This window comes from Cyphomyrmex costatus, unplaced genomic scaffold, assembly GCF_001594065.2.
Source record: "Cyphomyrmex costatus isolate MS0001 unplaced genomic scaffold, Ccosl1.0 scaffold5, whole genome shotgun sequence".
Taxonomy (NCBI): Eukaryota; Metazoa; Arthropoda; class Insecta; order Hymenoptera; family Formicidae; genus Cyphomyrmex; species Cyphomyrmex costatus.
Genome location: NW_017279267.1, coordinates 53,951 through 73,736, shown reverse-complemented (window position 1 = coordinate 73,736; position 19,786 = coordinate 53,951). Strand labels below are relative to the sequence as shown.

At 33.4% G+C, this 19,786-nt stretch overlaps 1 protein-coding gene across 4 annotated transcripts; it reads right to left on the bottom strand.

Moving 5' to 3' along the window:
- Nucleotides 1–12,624: 12,624 nt before the first annotated feature.
- Nucleotides 12,625–17,943, bottom strand: LOC108778365 (uncharacterized). Of its 4 annotated transcripts, none has more exons than XM_018545531.1 (6): nucleotides 17,775–17,943; nucleotides 17,082–17,416; nucleotides 16,266–16,680; nucleotides 15,426–15,902; nucleotides 13,499–14,007; nucleotides 12,625–12,860 (listed from the first exon to the last, which is right to left on the bottom strand). In XM_018545531.1, exons 2-6 carry the CDS (start codon nucleotides 17,364–17,366, stop codon nucleotides 12,654–12,656), a joined length of 1,893 nt encoding a protein of 630 aa, XP_018401033.1. In that variant the 5' UTR covers nucleotides 17,367–17,416; nucleotides 17,775–17,943; the 3' UTR covers nucleotides 12,625–12,653. The 4 variants fall into 4 exon arrangements, with proteins under 4 accessions (XP_018401033.1, XP_018401031.1, XP_018401034.1 ...); XM_018545529.1 differs by lacking the exon at nucleotides 17,775–17,943 and adding an exon at nucleotides 17,647–17,736; XM_018545532.1 differs by lacking the exon at nucleotides 17,775–17,943 and adding an exon at nucleotides 17,667–17,719.
- Nucleotides 17,944–19,786: the final 1,843 nt, after the last annotated feature.

The window sequence follows — 19,786 nt, the reverse complement described above, 5'->3', positions numbered from 1 at the left end:
CTCCTCATGCCTCAGTAATCAAATTGGTATGGTCTCGCAGAGTTGGGAGTTTCAGGTTCAAATCTTGACTGAATTATTAACAGCTTTTTAAAATGCTCTCTCATTAACATTATTAAAATTGACGATCAATTTCATTTAAGATATTATTATTTCAGCTTTAGTTTTCGATTGTATTTCAAATCGAACGAGCCAAATCGGCGATAAAGAGTTATAAAAAAATGTATTTGTAATATAAGTAACATTAAGCACTAAGACCTGCTTTATCTGAAAATAGAATTATTTCTTTTAATTGGTTTCTTCTTATCAATCTAATTTCAAATTATATTATTATTAAAAATCATTTTCTATCGGTCACTATTTATTTTAACGTCATTTTGACGTTATTGTGATTTGTTGTCCTGCTTGGAACAAATAGAGACTACCATCTTCGAGAGGATAGTCGAAGCGAAAATTTTGCGTAATCACTTCTATGCAATGTAATGTTTTAGGTTTCTGTTTTCATACTGTATAGTAAAATCAAGTTGGGCTTTTATGTACTGAACAATCGTTCCTTTATCACAATCTCGGGCTTCAGAATATTTTTTTCCAAATGGACAAACTATTAACTGGGGTGCAGACGCCGCCTCGCGACCTTTTAAATTTTAATCCGGCAATTAAAATATGTTAAGCAGCTACTTAATATCGTGCATGCACGTGTATGTGCATATAATATACTACGGGGCCGGGCTCGCAGTATTTCATATTTAACGCGAAACCGTAACTCGCCGCGGCTGCCGCTTCTCGCCGCTATCCTTTTACTCCCTTTTTGATTTATAGGTAATTTATTATGGTCCTCATTTTCTATCTCTTTTTCTTTCTCTTACTCTCTTCTTTCGTGGTGGCTGCGTTTCTTCGAACGTGTGTGTGCGCGTGAAACGTGTTACATGTATATATAGATCGATGATTTTGATGACGCAGCTATATATAATATTCTTATATATGTATAATAGAAACTTATATAGCACATTTATATATAGCAGAAAAGAGATAAATTCGAGAAGGATTCTCCGTGAACAAGATAAATAAATCATCCTTTCACGAATATTTTACGTTTATAAGTTTGAGTAATACAGTCCTCGCGTGAAAGGAATTCACGAGATTGAAATTTGAATTGATTACTCGACCGCGACCGACAGGACGATAAACAATGGCTTTATATTTTAATTTCTTTTTTTGCAAGATTGTGCTTTCCATTACTATAAAGTTCAAAATGAGAACAGGTCTTGGGAATCACGTTGATCAGGCGACGCCGAGTATGCTGCAATTATCATTAGCGGTCATAACGCGCCCCTTTGAGACTGTGGTGTAATAACAACTACCAACGTGCTTGCAGCGAAACGTTCGTTTTACTCGAGTAAGCGGTGTAATACGATCGAGAGCATTAATGCCAACGAATAATCGGCCAACGAATGTTGAACACCTCACGACGATATTTCACGATGTGTAATTTACTAATTTTTTCTCATCTCCGCATAGATTGATATACAGCCTCTAGAGACTTTTAAATAAGAATTTGGTGACGTAATTTTTCATGAGACAAATACAGCTACAATGGTTATGTATAGGATCGATCATGTAAGGTTTACAAATGTAAACCATCCTACAGAATAACAAAAAAATTTGGCCATAAAAAGTTTTGTGTTTATTAAATTATTATATATACTTATTAGTAACATATCTTTTTACATAAAAAACTCTAAAATATTAATTATATTTTATTAAATACCAAAAATAATAATTAATATTCTCAAAGAGTGACTACCTTTAGTTTCGATCATACAAGCTTTAAGGAACTTTAAAAACGCATTCACGTCGATCGCGTATTTCTTCACGGATAAATTTTCTGAAGTAGCCAATAGAACAATCTTCATCCGATAAAAAAAAAGACAATCGATAAAAGTTGTTTGATATAGCCTTTTTGATATTTTTAATTAAAATATATATACTTTAAATTCTTTTTTGTAATGTATTACGTTACTGACTAGATAACAAGTTGATGCTATTTGTCGTCATCTTAACATTAGAAAGACGACAAATAATATCAGTTTACTATCTAGATAATGATTTTATAAATACACGAAACTTTGCAGATAAGTTTTTTTCATTATTCTGTATATATATTCTGCAATAATGTACAGTTGAATATTGTCGCCATGTTTATCTCATAACTAGAATCTCACTTGAGATTCTCTAGCACAGCCGAGTTGTATCGTTTTATTGCATTTTAAACGGAAATGTATGTCTCGTATATACATATATCATAGAGAACTTCAAGCGTTCATGTGCTACCTGAACGGCATTAATGCTCCCGTGCGTACATCCGTGCGCACACCGGCAAAACGCTGATGGCCATCTACGAAGCCATCTCCCGACCCGTTATTAAATGCGTATTTCACAGGAAACGTTTACGAGCAAAAACCCACCGACGCCATTATAGATACTTCCATTTTTATTGCGCCTGAAGATCGTTTGCATAGCTGATTACGAGAAACGGAGAGCGAATGGGTGCGCGTATCGCGACTGACAGATTGAGAGAAAGGGGGTAGCGCGTGTGTTTTCTTTTTACACGGTAGAAGAAAGCTACAGTGAAAATATCTCCCAAAACGCGACGCTTATCAGTTGGCTGGTCTAAACAGAAAATTTCACGAAACCTGCGCGAGCAACGTGAAAGAAGACACGGGAATAATCGGAGTCGTCCCCCCTGATTCGCAATCTCGAGCCGAGGGTACTTGGAAGCAAAATGGCAAAGGAGTCACAAACGGCAATCACGGCGCTAAGTGCTAACCCAATCAAGCAACCACCCTCTCACTGCTTTGGTTCCTCTCTCTCTCTCTCTCTCTCTTTCTTCCCCCTAATTTCCGCAATGCCTACTTGAAGGACCCATCTTTCGTCCCTTAAATTATATCTCCACCTTAACGCTTTTCATGATACATGCAAATTTTTCCTCGACGTTTTCTTGGGACTCTAAAGTAGAATAAAAAATTACAATAACATTAAAATGGCATCAAAGCTCCAATATATATGATTGTCACTTAATTATTGTTTATTTTAACTTTAATTAGTATTTGTAGATCCAGTGAACATTTTCTTTAACTACACTGTAAAAAATCGCGTATAACAAATGTTTTTCACAATCTTGCATAATCTTAAGTTACATAATCTTATTCTTTAGATCTTGATCTTTAAAATAAAAAGAATCATTTAATTAGGGTTATTACGAGTTATTGTGAAAAAAATTTAAAATTAATCATTTTATAGCTTTGTAATTATCTAATTAATTTGAAAATTTCTTCTTTAGGAATGTCATATAAATCTTATACATATTTTAAATATATGTTATTAGATAATATAATCAATTTTAATTAAGTATGAAAGAAATTGCTAACTTATGTTATTTGTCACGAGTATCTTATAACATAGATTTATTTATGACAGTGTGAAGGGAAATTGTGATATTAAATATAAAGCCATATTATACCAAAATAATGGTAGTAAATCAGTATTCTGTAAGAGAATAACAAAATAAATTTTTCAAAATGTGTTTACAAATATTTATTTTCTTTAAAATAATGTTATGAATAAAATTTGAATTTTTAATAAAACGAATAGTGTAACACGGATTTAATGAGAATTATATGTATAGACATCACTATTTCTTTACCAGGTAAAAAAATTTCAGAGTAAATACCAATTAGAGTTAATGACATTATTATCGTTCTGCTTAAGACATTTGCAGGTAACAACGAGGAGAAGTGCTCGAAGAAATTTATGGTTGAAAATAAGGGAGAACAGCGAGAGTTTAGCACAATTCGTGACTTTTTTCTCTGTAAATACATCCGCGAGAGTATTAGGTAAACATATTTCTCTCTCCTCTTTGGGCTTTCCTCTCTCATTGTCAAAAGAACATATATCGCAAGGCGAGGCAGACGAGCGGTCCTCCGTTCTCTTCGTCCTTGCTCCAACTCCTATATCATTCCTTCTCCCCTTTCATAGTTCATATATCAAACGCTTAGGCAAGGCGGCGACACATAAATACCGGTACGCGGTGTATAAAAGCCCGCACCTCGGCAGGATGTATCCTCGGTCAGTAGATAAAATATATTAACCCACCTCGGGAGAGACTGCGCGACTGTTGCCGCGTGGGTTTCACGATTTTCGGGGACACTTCCCTCTCTTCGTTTTTGTCGTTTCTCGCTTCCTCGCCTCCAGATGACTTACGATGAGCGGCGCGCTTTAAGTTCTCCATTCTTGTATTATATCTGCATGTATGCTGTGTGTGCTCATATCGCGCGGGATTATAGTGAACCGCGGAATTGTAACGACTCGAAGTGAGAGGAAGGATATAAAAGGGTTCGATGAAGGCTATCGTGTTCCTTCGATACGCGGGAACGCTTTCAGTCTATAGACTTATATTCGAATATATAATATAGTACATGTTTTCATTGGAGACGCGAGGACAACATAAATAAGAGAGTAATAATTGGTCAGATGCTTTCATTATGTAATGTGTAACGGAGAGAATATTTCAATAGAGACTCCCAGTAAGGATCCACACCCTTAGGGCCAATTCCAATGGAATTATCCAATCGCATTTGTCTTTGACCAGAATGAACCAATCACGGTTGACACTTTAACCGTCGGTTTGCTTAACCGACGTTGGTGAAATTAGCCCTTATAGAATGTGGATACAAATATGGCGACAGTATTTAACCTTTTATATATAGGCTTTTGTAAGTTTTACGTTATTTGAGGGTTGATTACTTTCTGAGTTCCTATACTTTTGCATCTGACCAAATATTGCCCTCTCTTACTATTACTGTTTTCATGGAAGCACGCAGTCTATTATACAAGTCTATATGTTTTAGAAGAAGAAGAAGAAGAGGGAGAAGATGTTTCAGTCAAATTCGAGTAATATTTATAGACAAGGCTTCCCCTTCGGGCCCATCCTGCTGCCCCTTATCACGACGGCGAAATTAGATCGTTTGTATCGTTTGCGATGGTACCAAACCCTGCCGCGTGCCATTCTAAGGACGACAATGAAGCCCGTGGATTCTCGCAGCTAGAGTGGGATTGGGAGATGATCGGATTATAGCGGAAACTCCAGGAACGAGGAACACGTTCTGCCATGAAATAACTCACGCGCGTATACGCGCGTGACACGAGTAGCGAAACGCCGACATAAGGCATTGTTAGCGTCTCCGGCAAACCGGGAACAAGCCTCGGCCCCGGGGTCAAATGTTGTTAGCGTGAACTATCGAACTACCTCGATACTGTCGTCTTCTCCCGGTTAAGCGTATTAGGTTACCCTATCTGGATCATTATCGCCGCAAATGTGTAGCACGATCAATTCCAGACAAGCTCGACTTTCTGTTCTATAAAAAAATCTTTCTTCTTATTTTCATTCAAACACGATTCGGATGTCTATTAGTATAAGACATCTGTCAAATTGAGATAACACCAAAAATAACTATATGTATGCAGAATTTTTCCGAAGCATACATGGAAAGAACGACTTTATTAAAGTATCTGAAAATTTCGCTTTTATTGACAATGAGTAAAATATTGTTTAATTTGAATTAATTAATTGTTTAATCAATCAAATTAATTTAGTTATCTTTATTTCTTTCGTTAGAAAATGTAGGTATGCATTTAAGTCAAGTATAGGTAATATGTTTGACTTAAATGCATACATTCTTCAGAAAGAAATAAAGATTAATTAAACTAATATTTAATTATTTAAATTAATTAAATTGATCTCAAATTATTATTTAATTAATTAATTAAGTTAAACAGACAATTTTTTTCTCAGTGCAGATACAGATTTAAAAAAATTTTATTTGGACTCTTCTCAAAATAATTATATAGAATGCTCAAACATGATAAAGATGCTGGAAAAAGTTTCGACATTCTAGCAATTTGAGCGTCCTATTTAATCATTCTGATAATTCAATAAAATTATTATTTTCAGATCTGTATATCTAATTACAGTTTTAGATACTATTTCAGCAAAGAATCATTTTTTCTGTAATTATGCCGTTCTTTTATATGTATACAGATATTTAATATTAGCCGTTTTAATATTGCCTGATTTAATTAAAAGGTAGTGATTATTTAACTATTTTGAATATATTAAAACATAAACAATGGTAAACAATAATAAGAAGAAAGGAAGCACGAAGCAAAGCCATGAACGGTCAAAGCTAGATCACAATGCTTATTATAATGTGTGAATTTATATACTGCGTATGTAGTTCACTCAATCGCGTGCCGAAAATTTTTTCAGACTTACAACGCAACTCTAAACGACTACCGCGGTAATATCACTTTAGTTAAATTGACAAGCAATCTAACAATTTTAGATGCTTATAGCATCTTATTGGATCTTAATAATATGTTGAAAGACATATATTAAATTATATTTGGGGGATGGGAGGGGAATTACATATATTACTTTAAAATAAATATTACGAAGAATATTACTACGTCGACCCGCCATCAGAGGTCTATAGATATTCGCAAAAATTCTCGCAAATGCTTTGATACACGTATATCTGTATATATGTATAGAATCTCGATTTAATAATTAACTTAAACAGGCGTCTAAGGTAGGCTTTCACTACAATGCCTTACTGATGAGTCCAGTAGTGGAAGTTGGGACGAAACGCCATAATTACGTGATATTCTTCGCAATATATATTAGATTAATTTAAAAGTTTTTTTACAAAATTATTGGCTCATTGCCTTTATCTCTTTATATTAGTTGTTGAATACATATTGAGCCTTATCACAAACATTTTACATATATTAAAATTTTAACGAATATTAAAGCAATGATAAATCTATCTTGTGAAAAATAAGATTGCGAAGAATATCACAAGTTGGCGTTTCGTCTCGGCTTCCATTACTGGACTCATCAGTAAGGTAATGTATGTGGGAGCCTACCTTAGACGCCTGTATAAGTTGTTAAATCGAGATTCTATATAAAGAGATATACGCGTATTTCAGCACTTACGAGAAACTTTGCGAATATCCATAGACCTCTGATGGCGAGTCGACGTAATAATATTCTTTGCAATCATTTATGTAAACTAGTAATAACGTCTATTTTGGCGACGTGTATTTAAACAAATATAAGAATATATCTTATATTTGTATAAACCATGGTACTTTTAATAGTTAAAAAAATTGAGTAGTTAATATTATCACTTTCGAGTATTCTTAATGCCGTAAGAGATACAGGTATCGGGAGGCGAATTTGTTTGTTTCTTTTTCTGCTAATTTAAATTTCTTCTTGAGATAATATAACGGAGGAAAAAAAGTGTGCTTATCGTCGTTGGACCAAAGTGGATCGAAACGAAAATAACGAGGCGCCGAGGTAACATCGAAGGATCGCGCGGTAACCGCGAAGGAGATCGCCAGATCGTCGGAGCGCGCGATGCCCGAAGCGGCAATTAAAACCGTTTGTCGTTTCATCGCCGAAGATAAATTCATAAGGGAGTGCGCGTAAAAAAAAAAAGAGCAAAAGAGAAGAGGAGAGGGTGCCCGAATACACGTCGGTGTGCGTGTGCGTGGCGTGCGCGCAGCGGCGCATCGAGTCAGCGATGATTTACAATAATCGTACGCCCGGTATATACGCTCTCTTAAGAATGACTATAAATATGCCGAGAGGGTGGTTTAATATGCGGTAGCCCTTTAATTTATAACAACTTATTAAATAAAGGCCCGCGGCCATTTACGCGCGACCGTGAAGGCGAAACTGCTGCCGGGCGCGTCGATCGGCCGCGATAAATAAACAGAGCTGAATCCCTAGTTCTCGTTTATCGAGTCATTTATCGGCGCGACTCGATACTCGCTGCTACCACTATCGTTTTCACCGTCGAGGTATTTGCACTCCTCTCGGTATACCTATATGGCTGCGCTCTCGACATCGTATGATCGTATCTGCGCGCATTGACGCCGAAACGTGAGAACGCGAATGATATTCTCGTTTTAACATATACATACGTTTTACGTACGTCGAGTGTATGGCTCGATGCACAATTGCGCACTGCCTGCGGCTATAGAAAACTATTTAGCCTCCCCCGGGATTCTCTCTATTCGGGACGCGTGGCCGCGTCGGTTAATAGGTGCATTCCGCTTCGTGGCACACCGGAACGTGCGACCCGAATTATTTATTCTTCGTCCCCTAATCGCGATCGAGATGCCTCTGCTTTGCGAAATCGTCACGTTTCGATTGCGATCGGTGAGAATGACGGTGGTAGTGAAATATTTTTTCCGAGAAGGAATTCAAATTGAAGAACATCGTGAAAATCACTCGTTGAAGCTTCACGAAGAAGTCTTGTAATAATAATTAAGCTTGACAGTTAGATGATATTTAGGTACTAAAACTTTGATGAAATAATTTCACACAAATGGTTTCTTTTTAAATTAGAGGCACTAATTATAAGTAATTAGTTATAACATTTATATATAATTTTTTTAAATACACAACTTTATACGTTTTATATTTATTAAGCATTATCGTACACACTAAATAAAGTATATTACTCAAATACACACATTTGAAAAACGTCTTTTAGGGCTGATTGTTTATTAGATAAACTATTATCATTTATTTAATGGACAAAAAAAGAGCGAAAGAAAGAAAGAACGAAAGCAAAATTTATCGAATAATGAAGCAACCTAGCCTTAGATATATATTCACAAATTGATAAAAATTTCTGGTTGAAGATGAATAATTCAAAATCTTCTGGTTAAATCTATTACATCTTCATTGGGATAACCAGATGTCCAATTATGAAGATCAGAATTCTGATTAGATTAGAACCTTATTGGTTCATTTTCAATTAGAAAGTTTTTGTAGTGTATTATTGTGTGTATGATAACTGTTATCGCAGATCTCTTTTAGTGTGACTGTGATAAATTCAAGATACACCCTGTATACGCGAGCAACGGAATATTCCGGGTGAGCTTGAGGAGAATTAGCCGATGCGCCGATTAATTTCGATACGTCGATGCCGCAGGCCTTCGGGACGGTTGATCCCCCTCGATGCTTAATTGGCTCGGCTACGCTTGTTTCTCGCTCCCGTCGTGCGTGATCGACGGCGCCTCGTCAATGTAACATTCCTTTACGAGATCGAGAGCGAGCTTACCATGGGGAGATCCCGAAGGAAACTCCTGAGAATCAAAAGAGCGGATAAGTCGCGCAGCGCGATCAATTGCGATCAACGATTGTGAGATCGAAATCGTTCGTGAAATTATGACTACACTGACAGGAAAGTGTTTAATATTTGTGATTATAATTGCATAATAAAATAATTATGATTAGGAGCGCTATTTTTATAGTTATTATTGTATAATAATTCTTTAGCCCTTTATTCTATCTTTATTGTTACTTATAGTTATTATTATTAACGTCAGTAATAATAATTATTAGGTTGTCCGCACGGAATTCGGGAAATCTGGATTCAAATTTCGATTAATAATGAGGTAAATATTTTCCGCAATAAGAAAAAATATTATTTTATTTTTTTCAAATGCTAGTGTGTGTGTGTAGAGCATTAAATTTAATTTATGACATTATTATTATTTTAGTGTAATTGTATTGAAAGTGATTGTTATCTTTAAAAATACATATACCATATATGTATACAGAAATATTAGTTCAACATGTAATTTTGACCGCAATTGGCACTTCTTTTACATGTAACGATCGTGTACCTAATTTAATATTGAATAAAAATCACATTTATAGTTCTATGAATAAAAATATATATATAGAACTATATATAGCATGAAAAGAACAGTTCTGCTAAAATATCTAGAAATTTAAATAGATCTGAGAATAATTTTATTGTCAGACCAAAATAATTATGTAGAAAACTCAAGTATGATGAGCAGTGCAGCAGAAAGTTTCAATATTTTACAGCGATCAGTTTAAACGTTCTATGTAATTGCTTTCATAATCCAATAAAAATTATTTTCAGATCTGTATCTAGCTGAATTTTTATAAGTACTTTAGCGAAACTATTCTTTCCGTGTAATAACTGTATAAAAATAAAGTTCCTAACTATAATTTTAATTTAATTAATAAAATAATATTTATGCAATTATAATCACACACAAAAAAAAAAATAACCAAAAACTCTTCTTTTAATATACTATTCGCCATCCATGCAAATAGAGTCCAAGGAGTGACGTGGAATTCGAGATACGTATCAAGTGTTCATTCGTCTCCCTCGATGGGACAATCATTTAACTCAACGTCTCATCGCTTCTGCTTCGCGACCGCATATCCGCGATATAAGATCTTGTGCACACGTGCATACGGCGCGACACAAAAACACCTTACGCGATAGCAATTCTCTCCCTCACGCACGTGCGCACGTCATCCCTCGGTCTCTGCTATCCCTCAGAGCTGCGGGGCGTGAACTCACGTTCACGCACGCCCACGTACGCGGGGAAGATAACTGTTGCGGGGTCATTCGACACGACGGCGACGAGCGTCGGACGCATACATACACACACACACACACGCGCGCGCGTTCGCCGTTGTCGTCCTCTCTCAACCCCTCACCCTTGGTGGCGACGCCGATGTAACAACCCTTACCGACACGGATGGCTCCCTCTGTTGGGGTTGCACAATCGCGTCCTGATTGATAATTTATACGGTGCGTGCAGGTTTATTTGATTATCCGCCTCCAGCTGGGCGGCTTGGCTTGCCCGCGCGGGGCGACTCCTTTCGCCACTCTCTTCCGTCGTCGTCTCGTTTTTTTGGCTTCTCACTGTCTCGTTGTCCTCGCATTCCTGTCTTTCGGACTAGGAACCGATCGGGACGAGAAATAAGAGCGACAATTGGCATAATTTCAGCGATTTTTATGATAGCGTAAACAAGAAAGGAAAAGAATATACGCAAGAAAATCTATACAAAAATTGAATTCGATATGTTTGAAAATAATTTTGTTGCATTATGAAAATAGAACGCTCTCTTCTCGATTGCTAGAATATAATTTTTTGCAGCATTGCTTGATCATTACGTTTGAATTTTTTACATAAATATTTTGATGATCCAACAAAATTATTTTTCGATTTGCGATTAGTTAAATTTAAATTATTTCTATAAAATCGTTCTTCTTCCGTATAGACGTTATCTATCATCATTTTATTTATCGTTTCCATTATTAGTATGAATAAGAATTCAAATTAGCGAAAATAAATAATAAAAATGATTGGATCTTAATGCTTAAATAATATTTTGGTGTAAATTTATATACATATTTAATAAATATTTGAAAAATATTTAATTCAGAGGAGAGACTGAGAGAAGGCGTGACATCGTCGCCAAGCGACAGAATGAAAATATTTGAGCGTGCCCAGATTAAATCGATGTCGCGTCTGTACGGGGGTGTCTCCGGAGGGGGTGTTTCATGTTGTTGTTTGAGTACGCTACCGGGTGCAAGGGTAAATATGGACAATTACAATATTTCTTCCCCGTCTTTCCCTCTCTGATCCTGAGATCGCGCGCGCAGCGGACCCCAGCGAGAATCGCGACGCGGTATTATACGAGGCGCTCTACTTTAGGGTGGTTACGCAAGCGGGGGTTGTGACATGCGGGTGAAGTGACTGTGCTGTGACAGAGAATCGTCGACAGGGGGGAACATACGCGTGGTACGTTGATGGCATAATTGGTATCATTCGGGTGGGGTCTTCTTTTGAGGTAACCCAACGGTCCCATTACGCGCGCACAATTATGTGCATCTTGTTCCATGTGGTTGCGTGTTCCTAATCGAGTCGGTGTTTCTTTTTTACTCGACCGAGATGTAGATATACAAAATGATATCGATCGAAAAGATGCCGCAAAGGGCGATGAAATATTATAGTATTGCTTTATTTTTCTAGACAGATAGATCGGTTTTTATAAAGTCTAAAAATTTAGCTATAAGTACAAATGTGCTCTGAAAACAATTTTATTAAACCATCAAAAAATTATACAGGGCACTCAAGCTAGTTGTTGGAATATTAAAACGTTTTGTACTGTTGCTCATTATGTTCAAATATTTTACATTATTTCGATAGCTAACAAAATTATTTTCAAATCTGTATCCAGCTAAATTTTTAGGTATTTTAACAAAACCGTTCTTCTCTTGCAGATTTATATATACTAATTAGAGAGAAATGTTTTGGTACATAACTATTTATTAACAAAAACTTTCTTAGCTTTTCATTAAAAAATTATACTGTTTTAATCAAAATTTGGTTAGAATAACTAACATTGTATTGTTCTAATCAAAAGATTTGGATAGAATAATCAACTTTTGATTAAAACAATTCTTAAATAAAAAAGTCTAAAATTTTTCGTTAGCCATATATATAGCCATGTATATAGTAATAAAATAAATGATTATATCAAACAATTTTTCTAGTATACTACACGTGATTGCTATTTGCGACATAAATCGACGAAATGTAAATCGAGAGACTGAACTTTAATATAGACTTCGATTGAAAGTATAAATTACATTTTGTTTTTTTTATCCTGAGATAACTTGTAAGATTTCTACTTGACTTGACACTCATTCTCTTCTTCCATTGCTCGAATGTCGTCGTTGTCGCGTTTAAGTCTTTGATTTTCTTATGCTCTTCAAATCGAAAGAAGTTAATCCTGGTTTACCAACACTGGACGATCCTGTTCCGAAACGCTTACTCCGTTTTATATCGTTGTTATTTATGGCTACGCGATCTTTCGTGTAAACGTCATCGTTTTCTGTCTTCTTTGAATAATTATTCAATTTTGCTGTCTCGTTTTCCACTTCCTGGAGTTTCTGATTATAATTAAGGCAAATATCCAAATAAGTGAATTAATTAAAAGGTTTTTTAAAAAAAGATGTGATTAATTCTATATTATTATTGATTTATTATTAATTAGTGGCACTACGAAAGAAATTTATAATAGCCATCATGAAATGCTTTGTTGATCAACAAATATTAAATATACTAAATATATTTAAAGTGCTATTATATAATTTGAAAAAAGGGACACTTAAGTGAAATTTTATTGATATATTACAACATATATTATATCAGTAATTAAACTTCTAATAAAATAAGTTTTTCAAAATTTAATTTTTATTTTTTTACAATCACAAAAAACACACTGTATATTTAAGTAAATACAGTACAATATTTTAAAAAAATTTGAAAATGTATAATAGATACTTTGACTTACTCAAGATGGTAAGAAAATGAATGAAAATATGACTGCTTCTGTGAAATTTGAAAGAATTCTTTTTGCAATAATTTGCAATCAGAATTATATGCTTTTGTTACTTACTTTGCAGGTGCAAAATAATTAACTTCTTTTTAATCTGCTGTTATTGACAAATATCTTTACAATTGCAAATATATGTTACTAATTTTTAATCATTAGGCATATTTAGTTGACAGTTATTGGAATGTTTACTTTATCTTCGTTCGTTCTGTCACTCTTAGGACGCAATGCGGCGGGTTCTTTTGTTCTCACGCGTTTCCACGTTCTTATAGGTAATCTAGAAAAGAATTTCCTCTGTTCTTTTTTTACATCCATGCGCGGCATAGAAATATCCGTCATTTTCAAAGAAAATGTCTTTTTATTTTGCGTTATCTTCTCGGGTGTCAATCGCGAGACAGTCACGTTGATTTGATCTATTTTACTATTTCCAGCATTTCCGCGATGAGAATTCGTATTATCCCTTTCGTTTTCCATTTCTATCCGTCCGTTGCTCGACGAATCTGCGATGCGACTAAACATTCTTGTCAAACGACCTGTTTTCTTGGGAGAATTATTGGAAAGCTTGTTAACGAATTTGTTGCGGTATCGACGATCATCGACGGTCGTTCCAGTTGTATTTGCAATGTCTTCTCTTCTCTCGGTTGTCGGAAACTTGTTTTTCTTTCCTTCGGTCGCCGAATGTGGCCTTATGTTAATTGAATCTATAAAAAAAACATATGACTTGTAAATAAATAAATAAATTAGTCAAATTTTTTATTTTTTTATTTTTTTATCTTATGATATAAGATGCTAAGATTAAAAGTAACATATACAGTTATAAAGAAGTTCAAAAAATGCGGTGTGAAAAAATATCTTTAATTTACTACGTTATTTTTAATATTTTAATTGCCGCACGAGCTTTTTTATTCTGATGCCGTACTGTTTTATGTTTAACATTTTTAAGATAAGTATAAATTGATCAAGAATATGACCTAAAATTTAATATTTTTCAAAATATTTGTGGAGATAATAAATGTCATTTCTGCGCTGCATGTATAAATGTAAATGTACATATATTTATTATTATATATGTAAATTCGTAAAATGTTTATACCATAATTTTAAATAAATTTGTTATTAAATTAGATTTTTTAATGAAATATATTTTTTTAAATAAAAAGTCTTCGGTTAAATTAATAGATCTCTTCATAATATTTTTGAAACAGGTATTTCCTTTAGAAGTGCTAAAAGATATGTTGGTTATCGCCGTGTCGTGATTCATTTCTAATGCCAACGTTTTGTGAATCTCGCTGTTTACTTCATCAAGACAAGAAGAGTGTATCAATTCATTTTTCATCCTAATGAAGTGAACGGGAAAGTTCATGAAACTTTGACATTAGCAGTAGACCACACACGGCGATAACTCGCAAACTTTTTGCTTTCTCTTTAATTCTCTCTCATAATATACTATATAAAATTAATGCAAAATGTTCTCAATTCATATATATATGTGTATACAAATAATAGTAACAAATATGTATGTATATATAGGGCGTGTCCAATATACACAGCTGCCAGTAATGTAAATCTATAGTTTATGTTACGTAAGATAAATATTAGTGAATAGTTAATTGACCTAATTATTTGATCAAATAATAAAAAATTTAAACCGACGAGAACAATAAGCTGGACCACGGGTGTTTCTATATAATTGCGTGTGAATTTATTATACATACTACGTATGAATTAATTGATCTAAAAATATTGCAATAATATTTTAACAATATTTACTAAAAAAAAATAAGTGATGTCTGCATGCGAAATTTTTCACATAGACATTATGCATATCTTTCACGTAATATTTTTAGATTAATATTAATTCTTTTATAATTAACGTCTATAAGGTGAAATCATCTATAATCATTAGTTATTTTTCACTCTTAGTACTTAGGAAGTATCTATGAAGTCGACAAATTAACAGAGAGCATTAATAATTCTCTCTGTAAATTATAATTGTAGAGATATCTGTTGGTGTTTGACGAACTACTTACAAATAACGTCGTCGGTAAAGAAGATCAGAGAAAGAGGAGAGTGAAAGAGAAAAAAACTTGTACTTTTAATAATTTTTCATAATTCTTACCTTTTGCTGTAGAATACATATTCGAAATTTGCCTATCAATGGATGTCTTCATCGATTGACCACGTAAAGAATTCGCGTTTGGTGTATTTAATCGCAAAATCTTGGGTTTTTCCTTCACCATGTCACCTTTCGAAGTTCGATACCTCTCGCTATTTATTGAATTCTTGGGCGACAAGTTTTCTCGACTGTTTTTTTTAACCGTTTCATTGAACTCTTCTCCGTCCGAATCAACAACATTTGTGCGTTTCGGTTGTGAATTGAAGATGTACGATCTTCTCCTGCGCGGCGCCATTTTCTGCAACCCGCCGTGATGTTTTGTCTTCGTTGGATTGTAAAAAGTTGTGTCTTCACATTCCAAATCGTTTTCGAATGAAATGAAATCCCAAAACATTTGTTTTGAAGGTGCGACGGGATCAACGACATTGGGAAGATCATCTTGTTCGCGATACATCGTTATATCGCGAGGCTGCTCGAGTTCTGCAAGAAGTAAATAATAAAATTACAAGGAATTAATAAAACTTTTGTTAGTTTTATAGGGACCATCTCTAATTCTTAATTAGTATTCGCTTCACAATTCCTTAACTGAGTCTAATGTACTTTAAATTAATATATCTTTGCTCCAATTAATTAACATAATTGAACGATTTTTCATTTTAAAGATCAAAATCCGAGGAATAAAATTACGTAACTTAAAATTATGCAAAATTATGAAAAACATTTCTTATATATCTACAATTTTTTATAATGTTTGCCGTATAATTGAAAATAATAGCTGAATCCACTGGATTTATAAATATCTGCAATTAGATTAACGTTTGTTTATCTTTATAAAAAATATACCCGCTTCGCGATTGAAGCTTCCATTGGTTCTCGAAAGGATTTTTGTTCGTTTTTTGCGTTCGCCTGATTGAATATCGGTGTTATGAATTTCACAGAGATTCTTTTTGTCGCTCTCGGCAAGCCATTGCGGAGAAATATTTTTTCTTAGAGGTACGTGGATACTTTGCTTAAATGGAGGCTCAAGATCTCTCGAATAATCGTATCGCGAAACACGTTCCCTACGAGAACGTGCGATTGCATTTTGAGGATTTACAAATTGGATATAATTATCTTCTTCAACTGCGAGGTTGTTTTTCGATAGTTCGAGGTCATAAGAATTTTCCGTATACGAATTGTTGAAATTCGCATCAGGCTCTTCATCGTAATTGCAAACGTTTTGTCGCATTTTCCCTCGGATGTAATTCCCATTTCTGTCCTACGATCAACAGGACGTGTATATATTATAATATAATAACTAGAGAGAAAGAGAGAGAGAAAAAAAAGTAATTTAAAAAATTTCATTTTTATTGTAGTATAGTTAAATTAACAAATATTTAAACAAAATATTATAACATAATCATGTGTATATTATGTTATAATATTTTGTTTATACACATGATAATTTAAATAATTTTCTTTTTTAGAATTAAAAATTTATCTTTTACTTAGTTATAAAATTTAATAAAAGTAACGATTTAGTTTGTTAACAATTACTACAAATATGATAAAGATAACTGTAAAGTTATCTCTACAAATTACTTGGTAACAGAGAACGAAGTAACGTCATTATTGATATCTGAAGCGTCAGTTCATTATTTCGCTATTACATTTGCTTACGTCATTATTATTTAAGTCGCTAACTCTTCGAGTAAAGCTGTTCGGTCGTTCGTGGAGCCATTTGGTGATTCTGCGAGTCGATCTGAGGCTTTCGGCTCCTCCGCGACGTCGATCAAACGCACCATGTGGAAAATGTATAGGAAACGTGGTTTCCGTATCGCAGCCGACGTCTGCTAATTCCACAACCCTGCCTGCATTGCCGTACTCGGTGGATCGGAAGATTGGCAAGATGGGTTCTGAGTCGTCCATGAAAAGAAACATTGAATTTTCAAGGAATGCGCCCATATCTAATTGCGTACATCAACGAGATTGTCATGTGCCAAAATCACGGGTCTCTGTAAAATGCAAATTACGAAAAAAGTCTTGACGAAAATAAAAATCAGAGCGTATAAGTCAAACATAAGAAGAAAGTGACAGAAATATAAATGGAGAAACTTCTAAAAAACCTAAATTGGAACAGCAAAAAAATGTTTTATAAGATAACCGTTTCTTTCATGTTATTATAATTTATGCTTTTTATAAGTTTTGTTTAAGTTCTGTTACTTTTTTCTTATATTAAACTTACCCTTCAATCTTTATTTTCACCAGAGAAAGAATTCATTCCATTGAGGTATTGGATTATTGGAAGAATATTTCTGGATATTGCTCAATAAATTGTAAAGAATTTCCATTAAATACATAATTTTGATTCACCTATTTCTTGTAATTATTTTCTTTATATCTTGTAAATATTTTCAATCGACAGACTGGAGACCGAATGATGTGCCTTGACGGCAATAATGAATCTTTTGTCGAGCATTATTTACATATCGTGGTGTGAATCATTTCTTTTAGCCATTACGATATTTATGAATTTTTTTCATAAAAATTCACATAAAAGATTTTGGTTTTGACATTTTTCACCTTTCCATGGTCGAGAAGACTCATTAATCAAGTGAATCGTGCGGTTCGAGATATCGCAATATCTAAAGTCTGAAACGTTTCACATGGTGAAATTAGATTCCACTATGAATTTCTACAATTTGATATCTTCACGAAATTTTCTTTGTTATTATATGTTGCAATGGTATCGAATGGGAGAAATAGTAGGAACTAATTATTAATTACATTTTATTTATAAGTAATTATATTTTGATTACACAAATTGTAAACAAGCAATTATATCTGAAGTGCTGATTATCATGATATAAACACTAGGGTATGTTCAGATACTGTAGGTATCGTGTCAGATACTGCACATTCATAACACTTTTGTCTAAGCTTACGTCCATAGACATAAATAGTATGTCTATATACTTGAGTCATACATACGTCATATGTATATGTAGAGTCGGAACAAGTCAAACGCGATTCAATAACAGAAATTTTTTATTGTTTCAGTAAATAATTAAATTTTGTATAATTTTTTTTTTAATAGAAATTACAATGCAAAAGGATGTAACAATTATTAAGCAAAAATGAAAAAAATTAGAAATTTAATAAATTATTTTTCTTTTCCAAAGAATCCAATACTTTTCAATAAGTGATGTTAAGCGCACGCACACACACACACACACGCGTTATTGTTGTTCAATTTTGCCGCTCAATGTGACATAGCTTGGACAAAGTTTCTGATTGGCGCTGTTGGAAATGTGCACAAGAGCCTTTGTCATTATATCATGATAACTACAAAGTTCAACTTAAAAAAATTGCAGATATCGTATATCATTTATCACTTCAGTATGTAAAAATGTATGGGAATACCCGTATGTTCGTGGAATTTTAGAGTAAGTAATGTTTTGCGACATCACACACATTTATCTTTCTTGATATTAAATATGAAATATCTTGACATTAAGTATGAATATGTTTTTATAGAACGATATTATTTGAAAGAACCAAAGAAATCTGTAATTAGACATTTGTACTATTAAAATCAGACTTTTGTAAATTATTTTACTTATAATATTTAGTCTTATTTACGATGATAAATCTATGATGATTATAGCTTTTATATATATTTAAAGGCTTTTATTTCCTATTGATTATAGATGTGTTTTGTTTCTCTCTCTCTTTCTATCTCGTCTCTCTTTCTCTCGAGATAATTTAATATTATAAAAAATGAATAATTTATATTACACACACAATGTCGTAAAACAATATCAATAAGTATCGACAAATCACTACTTGATTTTTTTACTTGGTAATTATGTATGTATACGATAGAGAGCATCGTTTTGTCGTCGTAATTTTATAATATAGATTGCAAAATATTATTTTTTATTTAGAATAATCTATTGTTAATGTATGCAGATTAATAATGTTGTATTTCCTTTTATAATTATATAACAAAAAACCTTCCTCATTATCGTGAATATATTGTTGATTACTATTAATTTTTAATTATTTATTCTTGAAAAATTCCAACAAGAAGATAAATAGAGAAAGAGAGAGTGAGAGAAAGAGAGGAAGAGAGGAGAGAATAATAAATTACTATAAGAATATATTTTATTAGGTACATATATATATAAATGTTGTGAATTCGTTTCTGCAAAAAATGAATAAAAAAACGGTAGAAAACGGTAAAGTTGTATTTGTACATAAACAGTAAAACAATATATGTTATGATAGAAAATAATATAACACTTTGTGAACCTTATCGATTCTTATATCACTCTGTATAGATTTTTTTAAACAGGATTATTATTATATAGTAAACGATATCA